The 18,876-nt window shown below is 31.3% G+C and overlaps 3 protein-coding genes and 1 pseudogene across 3 annotated transcripts; 1 reads left to right on the top strand and 3 right to left on the bottom strand.

Annotated features, from left to right (window-relative positions):
- Window positions 1–250: 250 nt before the first annotated feature.
- LOC113866931 (WAT1-related protein At3g28050-like) lies at window positions 251–3,751 on the bottom strand. Its single transcript, XM_027501733.1, has 7 exons — window positions 3,457–3,751; window positions 3,290–3,355; window positions 2,810–2,923; window positions 2,023–2,266; window positions 1,564–1,722; window positions 1,313–1,464; window positions 251–756 (listed from the first exon to the last, which is right to left on the bottom strand). The coding sequence occupies exons 1-7, from the start codon at window positions 3,648–3,650 to the stop codon at window positions 603–605; spliced, it is 1,083 nt and encodes a 360-aa protein (XP_027357534.1). The 5' UTR covers window positions 3,651–3,751; the 3' UTR covers window positions 251–602.
- Window positions 3,752–5,062: 1,311 nt separating this feature from the next.
- LOC113867595 (22.7 kDa class IV heat shock protein-like) lies at window positions 5,063–5,632 on the bottom strand. Its single transcript, XM_027502990.1, has one exon. It carries the CDS (start codon window positions 5,630–5,632, stop codon window positions 5,063–5,065), a length of 570 nt encoding a protein of 189 aa, XP_027358791.1.
- A 1,063-nt stretch (window positions 5,633–6,695) lies between these two features.
- Window positions 6,696–9,962, bottom strand: LOC113866933 (annotated as a pseudogene).
- Window positions 9,963–15,358: 5,396 nt separating this feature from the next.
- On the top strand, window positions 15,359–17,630 carry LOC113866930 (RING-H2 finger protein ATL46-like). The gene has a single exon (XM_027501732.1). The coding sequence runs from the start codon at window positions 15,752–15,754 to the stop codon at window positions 16,925–16,927; it is 1,176 nt and encodes a 391-aa protein (XP_027357533.1). The 5' UTR covers window positions 15,359–15,751; the 3' UTR covers window positions 16,928–17,630.
- Window positions 17,631–18,876: the final 1,246 nt, after the last annotated feature.

The following is an 18,876-nucleotide window of genomic DNA, read 5'->3' as shown; positions in this document are numbered from 1 at the left end:
GGAGAATTAAGCATTTCAAATAAAGATAAATATGCAAAGAATGCTCTATAAAGGAAGAGCAGGTGCTTTAAAATGCAATATGGCCTTCACTTTCTTGTATAAAAAGTTAACATACATTTATATTATACTTATCCACAAATCTTCACATTGAGATTGACAGGGTAGTAGCCAAAGAGATGTCAGCTCTTCTATGAAACACTTGAAGAAAGGTTGCGTTCTCCATTCAAAGGCAAACCTTACCTACACAGTCTCTATAATTGTGTATCTTCAAATAAGAAAGTAACAGCAGCACTATGTATCACCAACCTTGCTTAATGAAAAGGTAAAAGGACATAAGAAAGAACACTTATTAATTGAATGCAATCTCCTTCATTGCCACATATGCTTTAAGTCATGCATTCACTTTAGAGGGGCAACAACTTGGGCAGTCACCACTCACCGCCACAGGATCACTCGAGGGACAATGAAACCAACCACAGTTTTGATCCTTACAGCCGTGTGTACCATGCTGTTCTATGACAGGAAAATGGGTTCTTTACAGTTTTCTATGATGTTAAGAGTGGGGAAGAGTTTGTTTTGTAATTGTCTTTTAAACATTCTTTTCAGTTAGTTTCAGTTCTGTTGTAGCTTTGCAAGAGAGGAACATTTTCAGTAGTTGGTGATTCAAGGCTACCAACATCTTCATCTATCCCTTCTGCTGATTTGCCCCACAGTACAGCATAAAGACCAAGTGATATTATTATGGCTCCAACTATACTGCAAATTGTGGAGAGAATGAATATACACAAATGAACATTTCACAAACTACCGTGGAAAATCACAAATTAGCAAGAAAATCGCCAAAAAGAGACTAAGTTTGAGTTTGAGCATCTGTTTTATCTATATATTGCTTCTATTGATGTAGCAGTTCTATACTATATAAAGGAGTTACCAGCCTTACAAGGTTCAACTTTCAGAGGGGGAAAAATGGGGAAGGATTTGCTTCCAAGATTGATCACGAGTAACAAGGTTTTTAAGGGACGATTCTTCATCTATTCCATGAGTAACCAATCAACCACCAGCAAGTTATTTTATTCTAGAGTTCTTCTCAAATATGATTTCTCTTCTTTGAAACCAGCATGGTTCTTCCTATTAGCTAACTCATCCTTATGTCCATTACCACCCTGATTTTCTGTTTCATTCTTGACAATTTCATAGAGCATATACCCAACATGTACAAATTTGTCAGATAGCATTAGCTTTGTTTATCTTGTATAATTTTTTGCCCATGTTTTAAGCAAGAACCAAAAGCAAAAGATTGAAGTAGTCATACCTTCCAATGTAAAGAGTGTCATCAAGGAACATTACACCCATTGCAACAGCTATAACAATTTGGAGTGGCTTGAATGATGTTACATAGACAGGCCCCTTTAAATGCAGGGCCCAGGCATAAACTACATTGCTCATTAACTTTCCAAATATTCCCTAAGAAGAAAAAAAAATAAGTGTCATCAATAAACCACACAAGCATAGAAAGGGTATGTTTTTGGTTCAAAGTGCAACAACAGTTTGCAGGTATCTTACAGAGCAAACAATGGAGATCAGTGAAATATCTACTCCTATTTTCCAATCACTAGCATTTGGCACTGTAAGTAAACCTACAGCTATAGATAATATGGTGGCGGTCACATTGTAAAAGAAGACTAAAGTTAGTTCATCTGGGAACACTTTCAAGATATCCATCTGCAAAAGAATTAAAATATTTTAGAACCAACATTTTGAAGCTTTTCATATAAAGTAAAAAGAAATGTAATTGCATAAAGGATTTGGATCCTCTAAAGTAAGGAGCATATTCTTTTAGAATAAGGTGCAAGCAACTGCTAATTAGAAAATCAAGGAACCAAATTCTCATTTATCAATTATCTTGTGCTTGTATTTAAAAAATATTCTACACAGTTGATGATCTTATTCTTATCAACCATCATCGATTGTGCACTTTAATTTCTAAACTATACCTCTCACTTTACACAACACCAAACCTACCTGTAAAATGTACCATACTGAAGCCAGAAAGTAGTCAGCTATTAGCAGAATACCAGCAATGGCCCAACTTGCATCCTCTGATTTAAGAAAGCTAATTGGTTGTTGTAGTAAGGAAAGATGTGTGTGAGCATTGATGATAGATGGGCCTTTGTAGAAAGTCAATACAAATGCACCTGCTATTGATATTATGCTTCCCATTACCTTAGCTTGACTACTTCTACTTTTGGCAGACAACTTTTCCATCCTTAATTTGCAAAGGTAAGAGGATAAGAGAAAACAAAATAAGTGGAAAATAGACTAATATCTTCATGGTGGTTAATGATAAACACTCCATACACCATTAAAAACCATTTTCTCCAAAGATCACAGCGAGTTTCGAAACTCAGGTCATGTTTTGCAACTTCCAAGAGATCTTATAAACATAAGCTCTAATATTTGTGATGAATAGTAATTAGTATCTTGATCTTAGTCGGTTAACTTTTCTTAAATCAGTCTTTGTACTTCCCAATGAAATTGAAAACCTTGATTCATTGTCATTAATCTGAAAATATTGAATAAAGTGGTGGGGTACTAATTTGGTCATTTCTCTTGTCATACACTATCAAGTGTGCTTGTGTAATTTAAAGATTTAAGCATTGCATTGCGTGCAAGAAAAGAAAATAAGACTTTTTGTCAAATAATATATAGATATTTAGGTCGAATAAAATATGATACCCATCAGTACAAAAGAAATTAAAATCTTGCTTAAATAAGATTTTGCAAAGTCCAATTAACAAGGAGATTGAACCTGCAAATTACAGCAAGGATGAAGGTGAAAGCAGGCACCAGATTGCCAATAGATGAAGCAAGTGTTGGAGAACTGTAACTAACGGCAGCATACCCGAGCACCTGAGAAGAACTTCTGCAACACATGCCCATCAAAATACAAAACAAGAAACGTTAATTATCAAAAGCATAAAATTGATGAGATATTCCCTGGACGACAATTAATTAACAGCAACACTAACTGGTAGAAAAACCAAAAGGCCTTAACAACTATGGGTTCGGGCCTGTTTGGAAGAGCTTATGACTTTCGTAAGTTGTTTTCATGTTATTTCAGTAAATTTATTGGAGTAACTTATCAAAATAAGCTATTTTCAACTTATCCTATTAAGTTTCATAATTAAATTTATGGCCCAAGTTTTAGTTTGAAAATAACTTATTGAATAAGTGCATAAATAAGCTGTATCCAAACACACCCTACAGTCAAGTAATAAAGTGGCTTTACCCTATCACCCCAAGAAGAACAATTTTGGATATTATGGAGAAACTAAGTGGAGGAACCACTCTTGATCTGCAAAAAGACATGAAAAAAAAACATAATAAAACCATTAAAGTGCTGTGTGGCGGTGTTAGATGTTAGTTTGTTTATGATTTGCAATAAACAATAGCCACCTTCTGCTGAAATAAGTCACAGGAATGAGTATAGTGGTAGCAACAGCATAAGCATAGGCAACAAAGACATGATTATTCATCCCTTGCAGTGTGGCTGCTTTGAACAGTGTGAGTAAGCCCATGTCATTGCATTCATTGCCTATAATCACCACAATTGGAAGCAAATCCCTGTAAAACGACCATCCTCTTCCCATCCCTTTTTGCCCTCACACAACACAGACTCTCTTGTAGTCCAGTTTGGTATTGTAAGTTGTTGTGTTGCCCCTAAAGTTTCGAGGATGCTCCTTTACATGTCAAAATAATGTCAAAGGTGCAGTTATTATGGTTGGAATTTTATTCTTCCTTTTAACGAAAAATAAAATGAAAGTTGAAGCTAGCTGCTAATATTAAACTTATATTATCTGAAATGGGTGTCATCTTGCATATTATGTTACTTTTACAGATATTATATAATAATCTGCATAATTGTGTTGGGATCCAAGATGGAGAATACCAACAAAAGTGAAATAATTGATACTCAACAATTAAGACGCGGTAATAAGCATAATTTCGTCTAGGCTTAAATAAGATTGTTTTTATCCTCTAAAAATTCATAATTTTAATTTAATCTTTTTATTAATAATTTATTAATTTATTTTTTTATTTATAATATAATTTGATCAAGACATAAGATATATCATTAATATTATATTTTTTTATATTTTTAAATAGAATTTTACCTTACAAACTTTGACTTCTGAAATTAAAATTTTAAAATAGAAAAAATATTAGTATCTATCATACAAAATGGGCCATCGCGTCAAATACCATTTACAATATTTTATTGCTTAAAAAAATGAATCATGCTCATAGTATATTTCAAATGCAAAAATCTGTCATTTAATTGAAAAAAGGAGAAAATGGACCCGTCGATTTCTTTGTTTTTGTTTTTATCCCAAAAAGAAAAAGTAATTTATTAAAAAATTGCAACTTGTGGAAAGATGCTTGAAAGGATTATGGAGGCCATTTCCTGACGTGTGCTAGAGCACGTATTGAGAAATATGGACAAATTCATTGGAAAATGAAATTTTAATTAACATTGATTCTTTATTTAATAATTAGAATAACAAAAATTAATGGTGATTTTTCAAAACATTTACTTTGAAAAGGTTTGAAAACCTACAAAAGTATTTCCAATTATTTTATCCATTACATGAAGGGATTAAAATATGATTGGTAAGTTATGTTAATTTGTTAAATTTAAGACATTTTCAATTACCTAAGACCTAACTATTTAGTTAAATATTATTTTGAAAAAAATGCTTCTACATAAATAGATAGTTTGATCCAAACATGATGTAGATTCTACAAGTTTCTTTTCCTCTCAATACGACACAAAGGGTAATTGAAATCATTGTGATTCCATCCATATTGTTAAATGAAGGTAATAAACTGTTCAATAAACTATAAATAAAAAACTTTGTTTTTATATCATGTCAAATTTAACTTGCAATTAGACTTCAAACAACATAACTGTCCAAAGACATCATCATACAACTTATCCAACCAACATGAAGAAAATCCAAAAATGAAACATAAACAACATTTCATTGAATCACATGAAATTTCACTTTTCAGCCTTGGTAGCCTTAACATCTTCAGCAACAGATTCTTCTTGAGCGATGTTAATGATCTTAGGTTGCCTCTTCTTATCCTCAGCCAACTTGGGCACTGTGATCTTCAACACCCCATCCTCAAGAGAAGCCTTAACATGCTCCAAGTCTGCATTTGATGGCAACCTGAACTGTCTCCAGAACTTTCCATTAGTCCTTTCAGCTCTATGCCATTTCTCATTTTCTTTCTCTTCTTCTCCCTTCCTCTCACCACTGATCCTCAACACGCGGTTCTCCTCCACCTCAATCTTCACATCATTTTTCTTCAACCCTGGCAGATCCAACACTATGACATGTTCTGAAGGTGTTTCCTTCCAATCAGCACGTGCCAAAGCAAGAGTTTCAATGCCTTTGGGAATGTTAAGTGGGGTTTGTTCAAGGATTCTGAAAGGGTCATCCGAAGGGAGCATCATGTCCCAAAGGGTCCTCGTGTATGGCATTAATGCATTGGTTGTTCCAATGGAGAGGAACAACAATGTCACCACTGTCACAAGAGACATTGGAATTCTGCGTGTGCTAGACATTTTGAGGAAATCAAGAGGTTTTATACGAGATTGTTTTTGTTAAGATAAAAGTCTTGTTGTGTTGTGTTGAAGAAATTGTGGTGTTGGGTTGATATATATAGGAAAGGGTGGAATAGTGTTTAAGTTTCTGGAGTGTTCTTGATGAATGATTATTTTCTGAGAAGAAGAGAGATTGAGAGATATGTAGGAGAGTCTAGAAAGAAAGGGCTCCAGAGAGGTTTGGAATGTTCATGAAGATCTTGTTTGGAAAATGAAAACACGTGGCAATGTCAGCACAAGCCATGTAAAAGGTGCAACATTGTTTCACATGTTTAGTATATTTCAGACTAAGCCATATAAAAAAAAAAGGTTTAATTGTAATGTCGTTTATTTTATTATAATTATGATTTTATTAATTATAGTCTTAATTTAAAATTTTAACTATTTAAAAATAATAGTTTTTATTAAAAATTATTTATTATCATTTGATATATTTAAATTTAATTTTAAAGATAAAAGTAATAAATTTGTTATATTAATATATACTTTATTAATTTTTATTTGAATTTTGTTACTTAATTTTTCATTTGTTATAAATAAGTTTTTCAATTTTTTATTATCATAATCAAATCTTTTAGCTTACTTTTCTTTATTTAAACCTTCTTAATCATTATTTTAAATCCTCTTTTATCTTAAATTAAAATAAAAGTGATAGTAAGATTTGATTCTGATAGTAAAAATTAAAGGAAAAAATTTAGCTAAAATATTATTTTAAAATAAAACTATACATTAATTATAATAAAAGAGTAAAATAAAGCCTTTAATTAGTGTCATACTCATTCCTTTTAACTTCACTTTGACACAAAAAATGGCAGCTTATTTCTTCCTTGCAAAAATTGACACAGATTCACTACTGAAAATCTTCCATTGTCTCAGCAGAACAAGATCACCTTTGGGGACAATAATGGAACCACAATTTTGACCCTCATAACCTTATAGTAGTTTTCTGTTCTATGACAAAAGATAAAATAAAATTGGTTTAATGGTTTTCTATGATGTTATGATCTGAGTTTTAACTTGTCTTCTAAACATTTTCATCATCTGTTTTCTTTCCAGAAGTTTCAGTTCCATAGCTGTGCAAAAGAGGAACATTCTCATTAGTTGGTGACTCCAGCCTACCAACATCTTGCTCTGTATCTTCTGTTGCTTTGCCCCACAATACAGCATAAAGACCAATTGATATTATTGTGGCTCCAACTATACTGAAAAATGCAGAAACAGTATTATTAACCATACATTTTTTAATACACTTTTTATAATTAATTAAAATTTGTTAAAAATAAAAAATATATATATGGATCTCACTTTTAATTTAACCAATCACATTCATTTAGGCTTTTGATTATATCACCTAATTGAAGTGCCTTTGAAATAAGTGGAAAAACACAAATGGGCAAGAAAATAGATAAAAGCTGACTAGTTTCAGGATAAGGATGAATAATAAGATTTAAATAAAATTTGATAACTAATATTTTTTTTATTAATTTGCAAAGACGTTATTTTAAAATTTACTTTAAGCCTATACCACCTAAGCAAACAATTTAATAATGTAGTCATTTTCAATTGTCTTCTTTCACACTATCATGATTCTTTCTATTACATAAATCTCCCTTGTCCTTCCTTATCTTGTTCACTCTAGTTTTTGCCAACCCAATTTATGTCCATTATCACTTATGTTTTTGTTTCATTCTTGATTATTTCATAATGCAAATGCCCAACAAGTATGTCACATAGCAATTGCTTTACTTAAATTGTCCCATGTTTTAAGAAAGAATAAAATGCAAAAATAAAAAATAAAAAAAATTCATACCTTCCAACATAAAGAGTATCACCAAGGAATGTAACACCCATGGCAATAGCAATAACAATAACAATTTGGAGTGGCTTGAATGATGCTCATAAACAGGCCCTTTTAAGCCCAGTGCCCAGGTGTGACCTATACTGCCCACAACCTTCTGAATCATTCCCTAAGATAAAAAATAAAATAAAATGTGCCATCAATAAAATATTAGCTTAAATGTGTACTTAGTTTTGTCAAAGTGAAACAGTAGTTAGCAGGGTATCTTACAGAGTAAATAATGAAGATCATTGAAATATTTAATCCTATTTTCCAAGCACTTGCATTTGGCACTCTGAATAAACTTACTAGTGTAGATACGATGGTGGCAGTGCACGTTGTAAAAGAAGACCATGGTTACTTCATCGGGGAACACTTTTAAGATATCGACCTATGAAATGAATATAGGAATTACAATATTTTAGAACTAAGTTTTTGAAGCTTTCCATTAAAGTGCAAGAAATATTTTCCCATCTTGGATAGTCTAAAGTGAGAGCATATTTTAAGAATAATGTACAAGAGATAATCACTAATGAGAAAATCAACACCATTTTCAGATTTTTTAAAATTTTTTATAAATAATTGTAAGAAAATCACCTTACTTTTATTTCTAAAAAGTATACATAAAATAACAAGAATCTTGTTTTTCACTATAAAAATCTTTAAAAGTATAAAATAAAGCAAAATTAAGGTAAGTAATTATTTATAAAAACATGAAATAAAATCCAAACAATTTGCAATATAGGACCTCAAGAAATTAAAAAAAATTCATACATCCATGAGCTTTTGCTTGTATTTTATAAAATTATATACTATAGGTGAAATCATGAAAGGTTATCAATTATGCACTTCTATTTCTAAAGTATATTTGAAGAATCTCAATCCTACCTGAAAAATGAACCATAATTGAAAGTAGTAAATTTTCAGCTGTAATCAGAATGCAACCGATGGCCCAACTTGCATCCTCTGATTTGAGAAAGCTAATTGGTTGTTGAAGTGGTGAGGAAAGAAGGGTATGGGCTTTGATGATAGATGGGCCTTCGTAGAAAGTCAATACAAATGCACCTGCTATTGATACTATGCTTCCCAACACCTTTGCTTGAGTACTTACTACGTTTTGCAGCTATCGTTTCCATCCTTAATTGTAGTGGTAGGAGAACAAGGGAAAACAAAATAAGTGAACAATAATAGTCTAAGATATTCATTCATAGTGATAAATGTGAAGCATTCTATACCTAGTAGTTTAAAACCATTTCCTTCAAAGAACTCATTGAGCTAAATTCTTAAGAGTTTATTTGTGGAAATAACTAGTAAATTGTGTCAAAAGGTAGAATTTTATCTTGCAAAAATCATCAGTTCGAAAGTAAATAAAATGTATATAGGATGCACTTGGAAGTGCTTTCAGAGAGTTTATGAAATTAGCTTATCACTCTTATAAGCTCCTTTTAGCTGATTTTAGTAAGCTTTTTCATATAACTTATCAAAATAAATCATTTTTAGTTTGTCCATGAGTTCTATGATTAAATTTATGGTATAAAACCCTTGCATAATCAGAACCTATTGACTAAGTACTTAATTAAATTGTCATCCAAACAAATCCATAGTTGTTCACTTTGAAGAAAGACTCCCATTTTACATGACTAACAAGTACTGGCTAGTTGATATATTATTCCAAAAATTTAATGTGCCTATTCTGTTAGGCCAATCATGTACTCAAGTGGGAATTCAGGCTATCATTTAATCAAAACTTTAGTGTCACATAAAAAGCTTGCATTAATAATCTCACTTAAGGAATTACACATAAATTTTGTCCTATAATTAACCCATTAAGGCAAGTGAACCTGAAAATGATGGCAAGTGAAGGCAGGCACCAAATTGCCAATTGATGAAGAAAGTGTTGGAGAACTGTAACTAATGCCAGCATATCCCATTATCTGAGATAAACTTCTGCAACACATGGCCATCAAAATACACAACAAGAAACACAAAATATCATAAGTACAAGATTCATGAGATTCATTGAACCACAAACTAATTATAAAAGAAGGCCTTAACAACTACGGTTTAATTGAAGTGAAGTGCCTTTACCCTATCACCCCAAGAAGAAAGATTTTGCATATTATGGAGAAACTAAGTGGAGGAACCACTCTTGACCTGTAAAAGGTCAACATGAAAACAAAACATGGAAGAAACCATTCAAGTGTAAGAGCTGAGTTAGATATAAGTTTATGTTTGTGATATGCAATGAACAATTGCAAACCTTCTGTTGAAAAATGTGATAGGAAAGAGTATATTGGTAGCAATAGCATAAGAATAGGCAACGAAGACATGGTTGTTCATCCCTTGCTGTGTGGCTGCTTTGAACAGAGTGAGTAAGCCCACATAACTGAGTTCGAATCCTATAATCACAAAAAATGGTAGCAAATCCCTGTAAAAGGACCATCTTCTTGCCATGCCTTTTTGGGCTCACAGAACACAAAACCTTTATAGTTCAATTCAGTTACCAGCTTTGAATTGTCTCTTAATGTGGTATTCCTGAGGATGGCAACAGAAAGTCAAGGCTAATAATAATTAATTCACGTGATACAAAATTATGTCATATCTGTGATAACTTTTGCTCGTTCTTTTTAGTATAATGGTGGCAATGTATGTGGAAAAAACATCAATAGCAATTATAGGAGGAGGAAATTAACTTGTACTGTCTACTACATGTCCTTCCTTATGTGTGGCGGCAGAGGAAGAAGTCCTTTGTGAAAGGGTATTTAAGATTTATGCTTTTATGCATTTATAATAAAAAGAATAAGGAGTCCTAGGAGGAAATTGTAAAAGAGGGTGAAGCTAGTGGAAGAAGCGGTGGAAATGGAGGACTAATAGACACCATTGCAAAAATGTTTCAAACCATTGCACACTTGCTTCTACTGCAAAACTGTAGTGTAAATACATTTCTTGGTTTTTCAACTGCTATGATCTTTATTTTTATTGACTTAACTAGAGGGAGAAGGAAAGGTTTAACAATAAGTGGGAGAGTGGACTTGCTACACCAACTTCATGCATCATAAGAAAGAAACCATATCCAACTGTAGTGTAATGCATACATGCTCAAGACATAAGTTTTTTCATTACTCTAAATAATAGAATTGTTCTTAATAGTTTTGTTATGTGTGCTTTTAACAGATATGTTTGGAAATTCTGACTTGAGAGATAAAGAAAGAGATGTTCATGGTAAGTTTTCCCTTGTCTGAAAATTAAAATAAAAAATTTCATTAATCTTCTTAAATCTTTCTTGGTATATATTTCACAGTTCCCAAGATGGGTATTTTCAAGAAAAATCAGGTGAATTTACTTTCTATGCCCTGTCTTGAATCTAAGGGATGAATATGCTCCTTCTCCAAGGCAATCAATCCAATGGGCAAATACTAAGATCTGATTTCTCCAATTTTGGCCCGCGTCTTTAACAATTTCATGCATGGCCATTTCTTTTTAGTGGTAACAACTTTTCTGATTTCCTCAACTTTATGGAGATCCATTACCAAAAAATGTGTTCAGCACTTCCTTTACCTATTGATAAGAAATATGAAGAATCAAAGTGATGAAGGGGCCCTTCCAAACAACAGATTCTTTTGTTTCTGGCTATGTTGCATTAGATTTGGTTATTAATCTTTTATAGTCTTCAAGCCGTGTGATAGAAAGAAGCAAGGATAAAGATTGATGCATTAAGTCCTGGCCAAGCATGAACCACATTGCTTCCATGATTAATAGCTTGTTTGAATTCACGTTTAATTGATAATGGGTCCACGTTTATTTTAACGCTACTAATTGTAGCAATTTGCGTTGAATTTAGATTTATAAGATTTTCAACGAGATTCTAAACACACACTAATACTTAAAAAAGAAAAAGAAAAAAGATTTCTGATTCATGAAGCATGAAGCATGATCCCATTGGTGCTTGTGTCTATCAAAGTATGTAAATCAAACAAGAACAAAGTTCATTTGCAATTTGCAAGTTAAATTATTGTGTTTGAACAACTAAATTCCAGAGCTGCTGTTGGTGGTTATGTAAATTATCTGCTTATAGGAAGATGAAAAAATTGGAGAATTGTTCTCTGCTGCTATATCAATTTCTACTTGGTAACAATTCATATTAGAGGACTACAAGAATTAGATGGAAATTAAGAGCAAAAGGGTATTTGTACTTGACATTTTTTTTGCAACTGCAACAACGTGGGCTTTTCAATCGCTAGAATCATGAATCTTCTAAGTTGATGGATATTACTCAAGAACTTCTCGATATAACAAAACGGGAGAAAAAAGGAATTTCTTGACAGAAAAATAGACTAAAGAATTTCTTCACGGTGTAAAAGCTTTGTATATTATTATCTAATTATGAATTAATATATTATTAAGAATAATTAACTTTTATAATAATTACTTTAAAATTCACAGCTATAATATTTTGTTATTTAGTTAATAATGTAAAACTTAAATGATTTATATCTCTAACATAATCAAAGATGTGATTTTTCAACACAATCCTCTTGAATCTTGATCCTCCTCTCTTCACTGAACACATGCATAGTACAAAAGCAACAATCATTAAAGGATTCAATGAACAAGAGCAACTATCCTAGAATTAATGAAAACAAGAAATTAAAACTTTGAATAGCATTACTTTCTTCTTATTTTGTTCACGCAACATAGATAATGACACCAACGTTGGTTTGTTTACTTGTTTGAGGAATTTATCTAACATGAAATGATTTAAAGGAGAGAAACTTAAGGCTTTGGTGGACCATGCTTCATAAAATCCCTTATTCTACACACTATACAATGAAAATAATCCAACATCTATATTTGTAATTGCCTTCAAAAGTCTTCACCCAATTTGCAAAGAATTAAGAAGCACTATTTCCTCCTATAGACGCATTAAATAACCCATTCTTGTAAGAAAAATCTTAAATAGAAAAGTTCAAGAAATCTAATAGATACATTAATTTTAACCCAATGTTAAGAGGAAAGAACAAACATATTTCCTAGTTCCTACCATACTTAATAGAATACTATACATAATGAGTAATGACGACTAAAAAGGCATCTCCTTTTGCTTTTGTTTTTCTCCCCACTCTTTTGACTATTATGGCATCTTAATAAACACAAGATTTATAATGTGCATGTCGTAATCCTCAATTTCCATTTACAGTGATACTAACATATCACCTAACGAATAGGATCATTAATATGAATCAAATTCAAACCCTTCTAGTTGTAACAATTCTTTTAAAGTCAATAGTTAATAGCATAATTCAACCCAACCCAAGATTATTCTTACCTATCAAAATTAAACTGTTTGGGTAAAGCAGAAACTATCAAAGTTAACATCAGAAAACCATTATACATTCAAGGAATGTTGACAATATCTTTTTGTCACTGTTTTTAATGCTCTCCTTTTTTTTTAGTAAAGAAAGAACGCTAATGACAGATTAACTTTTTCAAGAAGAATATTATTGAATTAACTTTATGTAGGTCTTATTAGAGAAAAGGAAACCCAAATTATTTAGTGAGATTCACAAAATAAATCAGCTAATAATAAAAAGAATGTTAGAAAAAACAAGTTTATAACAATTCTTTTGGATAAGTTTTGTGAAACAACAGAGTTACATTTTTTTTCTTTTGAATAAAAGTTTGATGAAATTGTCTCATTCCAAGGTCGTGACATAACACAAGCTTCAATAACAATAGTTATAAATATATAGAGACATTAACACTAAATTTGAAATTTTAATCTTGAGAAAAATTAATAAAATTAATCTCTGAAGAACAAAATTGACATTATATGTATATTTTGACTAAAGTTGCTATAATATCATTTTTAGTATGAAAAATAGAATGCATCATTAACCATTTATTGCATGTTATTTTACTATAATGATATTCGTTAAGGAGAGACACTCTAAGAAAAAAAATGAAAGATAAATTATTTATTTATTTATTAAAAATAACTTAGAGAATATTAAGTATGATGTAAATAATTATAAACATTAAATAGAGGATATTAAATGGGTACTGATTGATAAAATTTATAAGTAATATTCCCTTGAATAATATTTACAAGATCTTTTTAACTAAATTACACAAACTAAGAAAATTTATTAAAATAAGTTAAAAGATTAATTTTTTAAAAAGACAATTATGAAATTTTAAGTTTGTCTCTACTAAAACTTAAATTTTAATATTAACTTATTTATAAAAAAATTAGAACTTTTTTAATATTCAGGAAAAATAAATATAAGAAATACTAATAAAAGCATCTAAAATTTTATAAAATAAATTATATTTATGAGTTATTTTTTTAAATATCTTTTAAATAATACTGGATAAAGGATTAAGTTAGAGTTAATTTGCTTATTATACAAGCAATAGTTTTTGTTAAAGAAATTTTTCTTCCACACAATCCAAATCAACTCATTCACGAGTGGTAGGTTGGGTTCAACCTATTACAAGTACGATGTACTTACAAAGAACAAAAAAAAGACAGCTGTTTAATTAAGTGTCGAAATGCAAAATTAAAAAATATATATTAATAAACAAAACAAGTCTTAAATTAAAATTAACATTAGTCATAAATGAATGAAAGTAACATAACAACTCTTAAATAAATTTAAAGGTATTGTAACATAGCAATTTACACCAAAAAATTGTATGGCAAAATGAATTAATCTTTAAGAACTATAAATTTAAAATAAATTAAGGTAATAGAGCAATCGCAAAATCATAAATAATGAGTCAGTGTCACACAAACAAATTGAAACTTCAAAAATCTGAGAATATAATTAAGGAAGCAACAATTTACGCATTTATTTATTAAATTAGACAAAATTCATTGCGATAATCATTACATTTCAAAAATAAAATTTAACTGTTGATTGAAAAATATTCTTATATCAAACAAAATCTACTCATACTAATTTTTAAAATACCTCATATGTGGATTAATCGTAATGACAAGAATTAAAAATTTTCATAATATATAATCTTGAGCTTGCAAGTTAACCCAATTCATAAAACTCTCCTATTTATAATAAATATTTAAAAGTTTGCGTAATAAAAATTAATAGTCATTAAAATGCTTAATAATTCATAAGTACTAAATTTTAAATATCAGAGTCCAATAATGCATCTTTAATTTGTCTTAAATTTCAGATTTAACATCTATTTATGGAAAAAAAATCTTCGCTAAAAACGCTAAACTCATCGTATTTTAAATATCTTAGACTCGAATAAAAACATTTCTTGTAAAATAATATACTTTAATTTAGCTTTAAAATAAAAAAGAACAATTGACTATTCTCAAAGCAGGGTTTGTATTTCTTTTAATATAAATATAGGTTTGATTTTAAGTAATTAAAAGTAATAAAATTTTATAATAAAAAGTATTACATTTTTATATATTCAAACTAGATTAATAAAAATTCAATTTTTTAGTATTTAAAATCAACCTTAAAAATTATTATTAATAAAATTATTTTATGACAACCACAATGTTCATTTAATGGCAGCAGACACTGCAAATTTCAATATAGTTGACAGAAGTTAAAGTTTGTGAAGCATATTAATTAAACTTGAATTATTGATTATATTAATAAAACAAGATATGATTAGAAAAGAAAAAATATTTTACTATGATGTGATACGTTTGAAAACTTGAAAGATATTATTAGGAGTAAATTATATAATTATGGAGGGAAGTGAAAATGAAACAACAATGAGAAGCACGCTCTAATGGTGCGAGTGGGAATAGAATTTAAGGGTCTCTTTTTTATCATCCTTTACCTCGGAATGCGGGAACTGCTGCCACTTTCACTCTTTGGATTCTTTCCTTCACAAACCACAAACAACTTTGTCTAATTTGGATCACACACTGCCAACAGCAAGAGCTTCACGTTTCACTTTTCTCTTCTCACTCAAGATAGGATTTCAACTTCTTCAAGAAAAACACAGCAATACTCATCAAGAGAAGCAACATCAACCACCCACAAACCAGTTAGGTGAGTTGAGTTCAACATATTGTGCCAAAAGGAAAAACAAAAATAACCATTTTCTAGGCTTTATTTAAGATAGAGAGTACTTGTTTGTATATATCCCATGTTTGAGTGTATAACACTGCGAGTTTAAGTTAAGGTGTCAACAGGATGTGACTATGATTATGTTGGGTGAGGAACATCGTTTCATGGGTGTGTTGTGTCTTTATGATCTGTGAGATGTCAGAAAACATGTTTCCTAGGTTGTTTTTTGACCATACCCATTTGAAGATGGCTTGGATTGAGCATCAAATCCAGCAAAAAGATGGTTACTTGAGCTACCCACCCCCGGGTTTGTCTTCATCATCTTCATACCCTGGTGCTGCTTTCCACAAGGAATCCATGCCCTCTTCAACACCTTCACCATCTGGAACTAGAATTAGTCCTGCTGTTCTTTTCATCATAGTGGTTCTTGCTGTTTTGTTTTTCATTTCTGGTCTACTCCATCTGCTTGTTAGATTTCTGATAAAGCATCCATCTTCTGCTTCTGCTCAATCCAATAGACACCCAGAAATTTCCACTTCTGATGCTCTTCAAAGACAGCTGCAACAGCTCTTCCATCTCCATGATTCTGGTTTGGATCAAGCTTTCATTGATGCACTCCCTGTTTTTCAGTACAAGGAGATTGTGGGTCTGAAAGAGCCATTTGACTGTGCTGTTTGTCTCTGTGAGTTTTCTGAGAAAGATAAGCTAAGGTTGTTGCCTATGTGCAGCCATGCTTTTCACATCAGTTGTATTGACACATGGCTGTTGTCAAACTCCACGTGCCCTCTTTGTAGAGGAACCCTCCTCACTCCTGGATTTTCTATTGAAAACCCAATATTTGATTTTGATGATCTGAGGGAGGATGATGGGTGTCCTTGTAATGTGGAAAATGGATTCACTACAAGACAGAAAACTGTTGTTGTTGAAGAAACTGTAGACAAAGGTGTTTTCCCTGTGAGACTTGGTAAATTCAAGAAGCTGAATGTCGAGGGTGGGGACAATGGAGTGGTGGGAGAGACAAGTAGCAGTAATTTGGATGCAAGAAGGTGTTACTCAATGGGATCTTACCAGTATGTGGTTGGAAATTCAGACCTCAGGGTGGCGTTGAACCATGACCATAAAGGTCAAGTTACAAGCCTCACCAAAGGAACAGAACATGGTGATGATAAGCTTTCAGTGGTGGGGGATATGGAAGCAAAGAAGATTAGTAGTGTCACTAAAGGTGACAGCTTTTCTGTGTCCAAAATCTGGTTGTGGCCAAAGAAGGGAAAATTACCTAGTTCTTTGGATGCTCAAATAGGCATGCCATCTTATCTTAATACAGGTTTGCAAGGGATGAGGGAAAGAGAAGGGGCATGAAGGTATCAACATTGTTTTTTTTTTTTTACTTCCTTCTTTTACTTGAATTCATTTCAATCCATTGATTAAAGCTTCCCTCTTGCCTTAGAATTCCAAAAAATTTTGGTGTGCTAATTTTGACATTGTGATGACTGATTGTGTGCCATAATATTGATGTGTTATTATTGTACCTTAAGAAGATATAAGAAATACATCTCTTTCTTTTTTCAAACAGATCTTAGGACTCCATGGTTTGATGAAATTGGATTTGTGATGGTAACTGTTGATCTAAGCTTATTTGGTTATGCAAAGTGAAAATATCAACACAGCCTTCCTAGATATTTTTCAACTCCATAGTTCAACAATATTGTATAATTTTTTCAATGATAATTTTTATGAGGACAGATCTAGGCTAGTTGATTGAATTTGGTTGTGGAGTCTAGCCTGTTTCAAAGCCAGACTTGTCTCTTTCTGTCACTGTTCTCTTACCATCACTATGAGTATGTCTACTTGATCATGACATGTGGCAAGTGCACTTGCTTTCTTTGCTTTTTAAGGCTTTTGGATTTTTTTAATATCTTTTTTTTTTTCTTTATTATTGGCATTACACATACTTTTTGGGAGAGTGTGAATGTAAACACTTTTTTGCCTAATATCTTTTTGGCTGGGCAGTTGGGCAGTGATAGTGGGATCCATGAAAGCTGGTGTGACAGAATCTTTTTTCCTTTTCATGAATTTTGATTCAAAAAATGGCTGTGACTGCAACCGTGTGGGGCCACTTTACACCTCCCATGTGTCCATGTTGAAATTAAAGGCAGATTTATATTGTGTCAATCATAATGACAATCCAATTAGTCCCCAAAAAATTTTGACTTGGGAGAGGGGGATATTAAATCAAGATGAAAATGATTTTGGATTTGCACTTTTAAGAATACTCTATATACTTGCAAACAACCCCAATTCCTCTTCTAATCCTTTTTATAAAAATAAATTATTAATTTATCAAAACTAATAAAAATTAACTATACACCATGAATTTATATAAATTAAAAATAATTTATGAAATACATAATCTCGTAAACTCTTTCAAACATGTGAGTTGAGTTCCTTGTTTTAGGATATATGAAGTGGATCTACACCAAAACTGAATCTAAAGAGCTGTGTTTAAATCAAGGTTAAAAGGAAGAAAAATAAGGTAAGTTGAAATGAGTGTGATATCCCAAAAATGATGCATCTCTCTAGTGAATAACGTTTTCGTTTGTTTCCTTTGTCTATATCTCAAAGGCTAAGGTTAGCAATAGTTATTGTCGTGCTATAGTGAAACGATCATCCTATAGAAATAGTGGGAAACAAGAATAAAATGGAAATATTGAAGAATAATATATACTACATCACTTTGAAAAGAAAGGTGTTGGCATAAAGGGGGAAAAGTAAGTTAAAAAGAAAAGGGTGAAATGAAACTTGGAATGCCAATTGAAGAGGCACAAAAGCAAATTGGATCAACTAAGAGGAGAGGGAGTTCATATGTATTTTAATCACATTTGTTAGTGACTCTCTTATGTTTTGATTGCTTGTTGTGATATCTTTGTTGTATTTGTAGCTTAAAAATTTAACTTGTCATGAGGTTGGTCGGTGGAAAATATTGATAGTGTGTTGCCAACTTCCAAAAGGGTCTCATCCTTTCATGTGAAATCAAATGTCTTCAATCTCAATGTATTAGTATTAATTAAATAGCAAGACAACCCTTCAACCATTAATAAAAAAGATAGAACAAAGAAAGAAATACTAGGTGTCTATGCCTCCACACGCTCACCAACAACAGTATACTAATTGACAAATTTGGCTAAACTATTACTATTTTTATTATTTTATTGTGCTATTTTTAATTAAAATTTTATTTTAACAATTTTGATAATAAAAGCTAAATGAAAGACTAACATATATTATTAAAATAAAACTCTATCTTCAAT

Source organism: Abrus precatorius, unplaced genomic scaffold (assembly GCF_003935025.1).
Source record: "Abrus precatorius isolate BTA unplaced genomic scaffold, Abrus_2018 Scaffold5, whole genome shotgun sequence".
NCBI classification, from domain to species: domain Eukaryota; kingdom Viridiplantae; phylum Streptophyta; class Magnoliopsida; order Fabales; family Fabaceae; genus Abrus; species Abrus precatorius.
The sequence above is the reverse complement of the archived record's forward strand: the minus strand, read 5'-3'. Positions and strand labels throughout refer to the sequence as shown.

What these genes read in the sequence shown, in the direction of transcription:
- LOC113866931 (XM_027501733.1), bottom strand. Translation starts at nt 3,650, where the DNA reads ATGGGAAGAGGATGGTCGTTTTACAGGGATTTGCTTCCAATTGTGGTG. An exon ending in GTGACTTATTTCAGCAGAAG is followed by an intron (nt 3,356 to 3,456) that starts GTGGCTATTGTT and finishes GTCTTTTTGCAG; the next exon opens with ATCAAGAGTGGTTCCTCCAC. An exon ending in GTTCTTCTTGGGGTGATAGG is followed by an intron (nt 2,924 to 3,289) that starts GTAAAGCCACTT and finishes CATGTGTTGCAG; the next exon opens with AAGTTCTTCTCAGGTGCTCG.
- LOC113867595 (XM_027502990.1), bottom strand. Translation starts at nt 5,632, where the DNA reads ATGTCTAGCACACGCAGAATTCCAATGTCTCTTGTGACAGTGGTGACA.
- LOC113866930 (XM_027501732.1), top strand. Translation starts at nt 15,752, where the DNA reads ATGATCTGTGAGATGTCAGAAAACATGTTTCCTAGGTTGTTTTTTGAC.